Source organism: Mytilus trossulus, chromosome 14, assembly GCF_036588685.1.
Source record: "Mytilus trossulus isolate FHL-02 chromosome 14, PNRI_Mtr1.1.1.hap1, whole genome shotgun sequence".
Lineage (NCBI taxonomy): Eukaryota > Metazoa > Mollusca > Bivalvia > Mytilida > Mytilidae > Mytilus > Mytilus trossulus.
Genome location: NC_086386.1, coordinates 5923392 through 5932796, shown reverse-complemented (window position 1 = coordinate 5932796; position 9405 = coordinate 5923392). Strand labels below are relative to the sequence as shown.

At 34.3% G+C, this 9405-nt stretch overlaps 1 protein-coding gene across 1 annotated transcript; it reads left to right on the top strand.

The window, feature by feature from the left end:
• Nucleotides 1-316: 316 nt before the first annotated feature.
• Nucleotides 317-5338, top strand: LOC134696944 (uncharacterized). The gene is made up of 3 exons (XM_063558915.1): nucleotides 317-429; nucleotides 4642-4819; nucleotides 5212-5338. Exons 1-3 carry the CDS (start codon nucleotides 357-359, stop codon nucleotides 5336-5338), a joined length of 378 nt encoding a protein of 125 aa, XP_063414985.1. The 5' UTR covers nucleotides 317-356.
• Nucleotides 5339-9405: the final 4067 nt, after the last annotated feature.

The window sequence follows — 9405 nt, the reverse complement described above, 5'->3', positions numbered from 1 at the left end:
GGATCAAACATTCCTATTGTATCAATTACAAGCTAAAAAAATTATTCAGATCAGAGCTTTTTCAAATACGTATCATCTGGATAGTGAAGTATAAAGATAGATATCGTTTTCACTTGAAAGTATATGCTATTTTTGAAGAAACACCATCTGTTGGTCAGGTACATGAATTACGTGTTGGTAAAAATACGTGTTTGTGTTTCTTATGCCACGGACATATCGTATTGGCTGATTTGAGGACTAATGAAATCGCAATTGTTAGCTAATTATGAGGTATAAAATCAGCCACATCGTCTCGTTGAGCACAGATACTGTAAAATTCACTTGTAGTAAAATAATAACGAAAATATAGTCAAGGCATGGATGCACCACTTTCACCGGTGATTTACGTTGCTTTCATAACCAGTCTATTGGATAATGTGATAAATGTAGGTAAGGAAACTTTGCATTATGAAGTTAATTAGCTTAAAATATAACAATGGAAAGGTTAAAGTAACGACTAATTAGATTAAAGATTGTAGTCTTCATTATTAAACTCGGGCAAGTTCTCATCTCTTTCAGCTACAATTCAAGAAAACGTGATCTACAAAAACGTATGCGGTTAAATACATTTTTATTGGCAGTATTCTGAAAATTTAGATAAGTAACCTAGAAATTCTTGATAATTGCAATATAAGTGAAATCATAAGATCTAAAGAAACCCGTAAGGTGTTTTTCAAAGTGTCTGCTTTCTACAGAGAATACAATAAAATATGTGATTTCTTTGAATGGAAAAACGAGAAAATTTGATGACAATTTCTTTAAAAAATCACGATTTTTTAAAATGTAGTCATCATTGAAAAAGCTTCAAATTATCTCCCTTTGGTGCAAACTTGCCATTTTGGCATTAAAATTTAAATATCTTTTTAAACTCATTTGGTACCTATATGTTTTATTATAATTTTCAAATAAGCTGTACTTTTATTAAACTATTGTAAATTATGAGCGATTTCTGTAATAAAGTTCTTTTCTTATTTCGATATTACCTCTTTTCTCCAATTAGTTCAACAGAAAAAAAATAATACAAAAACGTATGCTTCTTTCGGAGGCAGATTGTGGGCGTAAATGAACGGTGACCCCATAAGAATATTTCAATCGTTCAATACTAACCGTGTATTAAAACAAGCCCCATCTACTAACTCTATATGAAATATATGTACGATATCCACGAGTTTGCTTTCATATTCGTAGAAATAAATACTAGAAGGTGGTAAGATAATATTTGTTACAAGTCAGTCATCTGTATAATTGAATGAATTGCATAGGATTAGTCTTATAAACAAATAATTATTGTTGCTTGTGCCACTGTTGAGTATGTCTGCGCTCAGCAATGCATTTTCTTCTTTTTACTTTATGAATAAAACCAGTCCATTCATGGTTATTGTCGCTCTATGTATATATATGAAAGCTCCTTTTTTGAGAGCCCAGGTGGTCGTGTGGTCTAGCGGGACGGCTGCAGTGCAGGCGATTTGGTGTCACGATATCACAGTCGCATGGGTTCGAATCCCGGCGAGGGAAGAACCAAAAATTTGCGAAAGCAAATTTACAGATCTAACATTGTTGGGTTGATGTTTAGACGAGTTGTATATACATTATGTACACAGCCATGTATCACCATCATTGATGGCGATCCGATGGATACATCTGTTGTAGGATTGTCACTGACTCAGACGTACTTATATATATATATGCGATCCGATGGATACATCTGTTGTAGGGTTGTCACTGACTCAGACGTTCTTATATATATATATGGATACATCTGTTGTAGGGTTGTCACTGACTCAGACGTTCTTATATATATATATATACACCGAATGTTTGTGGCACAACATCGTAGCCACAAGTTAACATTTTTTTTTTCTGTGACGTATTAAATTTATATTCAGATCCATTTTGTTACATCTTGTGATCAATTTTATTTGGCAATCGTCAATGGCAGTCAGCAGGGTTAAAGAACATCAGTTGTTCGACCTGTTAGTCAAATGCGTTTTGTTTAAATATACTTTTTCACTTTTTTGCTCTTTTGGAAAATGTTGTTTGTGCTGTTTTTAGACCCTTCTACAACGAAATTTGTTTGACATGCACACGTATAAAAATTGCGATTTTTATCCAACGCAATCATAGGTTTGAACGTAGTTTTCAATTTAGACTCGTTTATAATTTTTGTTTGGGCATGTATCATATTTTCCCTCCGGTTTATATGATCCGTTCATCCTACATTGTCTCTTAAAATTCAAGAGTCAATCTTAAATTGAGAGTAAATTATATGGCCTTCCAAATACCGTTTCGATCCCTAACATCACTGAAGAGACATATATTGTCGAAATCTAGATTTGGTGTACTAAAGAAATATTGACACCGAATGTTTGTGGCACAACATCGTAGCCACAAGTTAACAATTTTTTTTTTCTGTGACGTATTAAATTTATATTCAGATCCATTTTGTTACATCTTGTGATCAATTTTATTTGGCAATCGTCAATGGCAGTCAGCAGGGTTAAAGAACATCAGTTGTTCGACCTGTTAGTCAAATGCGTTTTGTTTAAATATACTTTTTCACTTTTTTGGTCTTTTGGAAAATGTTGTTTGTGCTGTTTTTATACCCTTCTACAACGAAATTTGTTTGACATGCACACGTATAAAAATTGCGATTGTTATCCAACGCAATCATAGGTTTGAACGTAGTTTTCAATTTAGACTCGTATATATATATATATATATATACAACTCGTCTAAACATCAACCCAACAATGTTAGATCTGTAAATTTGCTTTCGCAAATTTTTGGTTCTTCCCTCGCCGGGATTCGAACCCATGCTACTGTGATACTGTGACACCAAATCGCCTGCACTGCAGCCGTCCCGCTAGACCACACGACCACCTGGGCTCTCAAAAAAAGAGCTTTCGGTGGCCATATGTTACCTTTCGACGTCAGTTTTAATCTAGCGGCGTACTACAGTACATGATATATAAGGCATGAAGATATTATTATTACAGATCAGCTAAATTATCTATAGTAAAGGATCCTACAAATTAATGTAAGATACAGTCACAGAAAATAATATATATATATAAGTACGTCTGAGTCAGTGACAACCCTACAACAGATGTATCCATCGGATCGCCATCAATGATGGTGATACATGGCTGTGTACATAATGTATTTACAACTCGTCTATATATATATATATGTACATTCAAAAGTGACTGCTACATGTAAAATTGAGAATAGAAATGTGGAATGTGTCAAAGATACAACAACCCGACCATATAAAAAAAACAATAATAACAGCAGAAGGTCACAAACAGGTCTTCAATGTAGCGAGAAATTCCCGCACCCGGAGGCGTCCTTCAGCTGGCCCCTAAACAAATATGTACTAGTTCAGTGATAATGAACGCCATACTAATTTCCAAATTGTACACAAGAAACTAAAATAAAAAAAAACCACAAGACTAACAAAGGTCAGAGGCTCCTGACTTGGGACAACATCGTTTATTGTTGTTCATTTCTTTTGTATGTAATTTGTAATATGAGGATTGTGAAATAATATAAATGCACGCATTTCGTTCATGACTTATATCTCAGTGAATAAACAATACATTCCGACAGTCCTGCAAAAGTACATCGGTTGTAATACATTTGTACCCACACAACATATTTGATGTTAAAGTATTTGTCTCCTTCAACAATCGGGTCAAGGAAATGTGATGGAAAGGGTAATTGCATACAAGAATCAAACGCTGTAAACTGATTAATGTTTACTATAAAGCGAATTTCTTTTTAACTCTGATGGTTTACGTGTGTTTAGCACCAAAGGTCGATTGGTCTAGGGAATCTGTTCATCCGAACCTTCTGCTGTACGACAGTTAAGCCTTTGCTACAAAATGTTTCATGTTTTCCGATCCGAAATGATAATAATTATAATAACCCGTTCGTTCGGAAAGGGAATATTGCACGTTTTTAATGTCTCGGAAAAATAAACGCATGTGACCTGTTGCAAGGCTACAGTTCTCCATCTTTCAAACATGCTATATTCTTGTGTATAATTCGGAGTTTAGTATGACGTCCATTATCACTGTACTAGTATATATATATATTTTTTAAGGGGCCAGCTGAAGGACGCTTATGGGTGATGGAGTTTCTCGCAACATTGAAGACCAATTGGTGGCCTTTGGCTGTTGTCTGCTCTATGGTCGGATTTTGTCGCTTTGACACATTCCCCAGTTCCTTTCTCTATTTATAATTTTCTAGTCGTATTCCAATTGTCCCGCTGAAATCCAATGCAACACTTGCATGTTTCATCGATCTGTGTGTTTAGTCAATACATGAATAAAAAATATTAGAGCGTTTTCATGAGAATTAGAAAATTGGCAATAGATAACAGGTAAAACAAAAAATGACGAAACAATAATCTGTCGTTATCGTTGTAGTCATCCCCTTTTTGAAGATTAACACCGGTTGATGTATCAATTCCATATTTTTTTCAGCATGCAACATAATTTTATGCCAGAATATTAAACAAAGCGTTTTTAACAATATGCATACCATTGAGTTTTATTTATTTTTGTTACAATTAATCATTCTAAAATCTCCGTCTTCTAGAAAGTACATGTACGTTGCCGCAATATTTGATTGGTGAATGGATTGATGTTGCTAAAAGTCTAAGCATAAAATTCCAGTCAACGACTCCAAATCTACTCGGATGGCAAGCTCTTATTACTGGCGAAGTTTTGCAGGATCAGACGTGTATTAAGAGTACCGGAAACGTCTTTGTTTTTGAGTATGCATATATATTAACTATTTTATAATACATTTCTTCCAACATACGTAAGATTATAAAGGACATTTTGCTTCATAGTTCTTGTCATTGATATTCTTGAATTGACAAACCAAAATAATTTCAGTTAACTGCTTCTATAAAAATAAGAAGATGTTATATGATTGCAAATAAATTAACTATCAGGCAGGGACCAAAATTAGGGAAATATAAGCGTGCATTGTTTAGCTGAGCAAGAGCAAGGTGTCTAATTTTGTTCCTGTCGAGTGTTAGGGGACAGGCTTATTGTTTTAGACTTCTTCCTTCATGTTTCTTTACAATTAACAACCATTATTCAAACTATAACATAATCAATACGGATATAAGTAATTATATATTATTGTTTATATTTCTAGAGGACGCTATGTTGATATGAACACGTTACAAAACCAGTACTACTATATGTGTATGAAGATTACTAAGATATCTGATGATGTGCTATATTACTATCTCCTATCAAGTAAGACTATTCACTATACATGAAATTGAAATTCACCAATAGCCCAGCAATACATTCTGAATTTCAACATTGGGTATTTTGAACAGAGATATCATGTAAAGGAGGGGTATTTGCAAAAAAATACCATTCGAGAGAATGTTAAATTTCTCGAGCCGTTACGGTAAAGCGAGGAAAATTCATTCTCAAAACTGGTATTTTTCGCAAATACCCCTCAAGAACATGCTGTTACTGTTTAATTACACCAAATGTTAATGTTCAAAAACGCATTGATGATCGTGAAGTAGCAAGCGTCCAGTCGGATATTGTAGTTTGGGCAAATACCACGACAGAGAGGGTGAAAAGGCATATCCGTTTTGTTTATACCCCGGTAACGTTGAAAATGGATGATATTCATTTGATAGCAGTAAATTGGTGAAAAATACACTGGGTATCAACCAATCAAAACACAGGATTCTTACATAAGGTTTAAGTTAAGTGTAAATACTATACTTTCTATCTAAACAAGATAATAAATACAACAGAAACAAACATACAAATGCCAAATACAGTCATACTAATACAATGCTATCATGAGCATCTAGTTACTCTTGTTACTCTGAGTGGCTGTGCATTACAATGTTCTATTTACTTTATTTTATAATGTGAACCTATGTTTTAATATTTGAACACATTGCGACAATAAGTAAAACAAGCATTTATAAAACAAATGTTGTGGTATGATTGCCAATGAGACAACTACCCACAAAAAGACCGAAATGACTCAAACATTAACAACTATAGGTCACCGTACGGCCTTCAACAATTAGCAAAGCCCATACCTCATAGTCAGCTTTAAAAGGCCCCGATAAGGCAATGTAAAACAATTCAAACGAGAAAACTAACGGCCTTATTTATGTACAAAAATGAACGAAAAAAAATATGTAACACATAAAAAAACGACAACCACTGAATTACAGGCTCCTGACTTGGGACAGGCACATACATAAATAATGTGGCGGGGTTAAACATGTAAGCGGGATCCCAAGCCTTTCCCTAACCTGGGACAGTGGTATAACAGTACAACATAAGAACGAACTATAGCAAGAGGCTGTCATGAGTAAATGCAACAATCTGAATGGAAACGCCATTTTACGATCTTTTAAGAACCATAACTCCTGAACGATAAAAGTCAAAATCGTCATTTTTGAACTTGACCTCTATTTTGTCATCAGTAACAATATATAAAAATTTTGGAAGCTTTAGTAGAACAGTTCATGCGTAAATGCACGGACATGACTGGAAACTCCATTTTTCAATCTTTCAAGAACCATAACTCCAGAACGGTAAAAGTCAAAATCGTAATTATTGAACTTGACCTCCATTTTGTAATCAGTAACAACATATTCAAATTTTGGAAGCCTTGGTAGAACAGTTCATGCGTAAATGCACGGACATGACTGGAAACTCTATTTTTCAATCTTTCAAGAACCATAACTCCTGAACGGTAAAAGTCAAAATCGTCATTATTAAACTTGACTTCCATTTTGTCATCAGTAACAATATATAAAAATTTGGGAAGCTTTAGTAGAACAGTTCATGTGTAAATGCATGGACACGACTGGAAACTCCATTTTTCAATCTTTCAAGAACAATAACTCCTGAACGGTAAAAGTCAAAATCGTCATTATCGAACTTGACCTTCATTTTGTAATCAGTAACAACATATTAAAATTTTGGAAGCTTTGGTAGAACAGTTCATGCGTAAATGCACGGACACGACTGGAAACTCCATTTTTCAATCTTTCAAGAACCATAACTCCTGAACGGTAAAAGTCAAAATCGCCATTATTGAACCTGACCTTCATTTAGTTGTCATTACAACATATTAAAATTTTAAAAGCTTTGGTTGCACGGTTCATGAGTGAATGCACGGACAATATTTGATTGCCGCCCGCCAGACAGCCCGGCCGCCCGCCGTACATCCCCAAATCCATAACCGACATTTTTGTCACAAAAATCCGGTTAAAAATCAGTTGAAAAAGGCTTAACTCATCAGATAGACAAAACAATACAAGTGGACGTGGCCGGGTACTTATACATCCCGACTTAAAAAGACACAATGAACAGATCTGAGAGTACTCGCAGTTATCTGACAGCTAGTTCAAAGCCACTAACAACTATTTAAAAAAAATCATGCCTCTAAGACTAAACAATCAATCCGTACACATCCAACATACAATGGATTTAGTGTAAAGACAGAGAAAAACATGAATTTAAGTTATTATAAGTGAGCAAATGCTTAAAACTGTTTAATCTCATTCATTCAAACATATCTTAGAAATAAAAAAAAATTGTAATTTTGTGCCTTTTCCCGTCGATATAAATTGGAAGTACTGAAAAAGTATGACTGAACGACGGAGGTCTTAAAATATTTTACATATGATTAGTCAGACAAATTGAACATTTAGCACCGTTCTAAATAAGTCAGAATAAACGGAATCGCAAAACAGGAATGTTGCACAATCATACAACTAAACCCCTACTAACAAATGATTAACTCATATCATGTAGGTTAATTAGACTGGTGACTTGTCATTAAACTCTTTGGTTCTAGACTGATGGAATATTTTCTGCAACAATTACATCATTTTGCGTTTTTCATGCAAGTTTAGATATTTATTAAACGTAATCCTCTGTGATTTAAGGACATAAGACAAGTGGTCAGATCCGGATGTCCAGAGACATGAAATTAACCATAGATACATTAGCTTCTTTTTCAACATTATACGAATTGCGCTTGAATATTAGTTTATATGTGTAACGATATAAAGCAGTTCACAATGTGTGTGCGGTATTTTATATTTCAATTGCAATGCGAAACATTTGATAAACATAATCATTAGAAGACGTTGTCAAAGGCAAAGATTTATTCTAGTTTCTGTTAATTTTGTCACAATAGGCTATTGTATGAATCTGGCGTTTCACCAAATAAGAAAGTATATAGAAAAAATAGAAAACAACACGTTTAACAATTTTTGCGTCAGAAGCGTTTTTTTGGGTTTGCCTTCACCAGGAACGCTCAAAGACAAACATTTGAAATCCGAAGATGTTTAAGTACCAAAAATCGTTGAAGAGCTATATAACAAAAATACCTAAAATAAATAGCCAAATTCATCTAAAGCCAACTTTTCCAGAGGGAGTTGAAACCTTAGTTTTCAATATAATTTCAAAATTTATGAAAAGATAATTCTAGTAGTTTGTTATATCATGTCAGTATCTAAGCACTGAATACTGAGCTGACGATACCCTCGGGGACTGATAGTCCACCAGCAGAGGTATCGATTGCGACCCAGTAATGTGAGAAATAGAAAATATAATATGATATTAAGCTGCAAAGAGAAGCCCTTTCCGCGTGGAAAATCACTACGTTAGCAATAAGTTATCATTACAAAATCCACAATTTTGATGCTATAAGTTCCTAACTGACATGATGTTGTACCATTAGGGCAAAAATTTGCACAACGAATAAAATAATTAATGCTTTGGATCATGTACATTTTGGTCTGTCCAGGAACAAGCCATTTATATGTGTAGAACATATCCCTATGTTGATACCATATGCATAAACTTATTGTTTACAAAAGAGGCGAAGGATACCAAAGGGATATTATATATGACGAACTTAATGAGCTAAAAAAAGAAACGACAAACTTCAGTTTACAAAACACAACATATAGAACCAAAGATTGACCAACACGAACCGCACCTAAAATGGAGGGAGATCTCTGGCGCTCCGGAAAAGTAAGGTTCTGTTCCTCATATGCAACCAACCGTGTTGCTCATATTGAAATAGCATGACAAACTGGATGTGAAGTAGTATCTGCTAACCCTTTGACAGAGATCAGCAAAAGTTTTAGGTAGGGTTCGTACTGCTTATTATTTAGTTTTCTATGTTGTGTTTGTTGTACTGTTGTTCGTCCTGGAAGAGAACATCTTGGGGATTTTGATTGACCTTTTATCTAGAATCTAGAGAGGCAGTATTTAATAACAAGATGTCATTGAATAAACCGTAATAACTTCGATTGTTAAATACATTTTATGTGTGGTCTAA

Bases quoted from the DNA above. Each gene is read 5' to 3' on its own strand.
- LOC134696944 (XM_063558915.1), top strand. From the start codon at position 357: ATGGATGCACCACTTTCACCGGTGATTTACGTTGCTTTCATAACCAGT. The intron at 430-4,641 runs GTAAGGAAACTT...TCCGTCTTCTAG, and splicing joins GGATAATGTGATAAATGTAG to AAAGTACATGTACGTTGCCG. The intron at 4,820-5,211 runs GTATGCATATAT...TTATATTTCTAG, and splicing joins GGAAACGTCTTTGTTTTTGA to AGGACGCTATGTTGATATGA.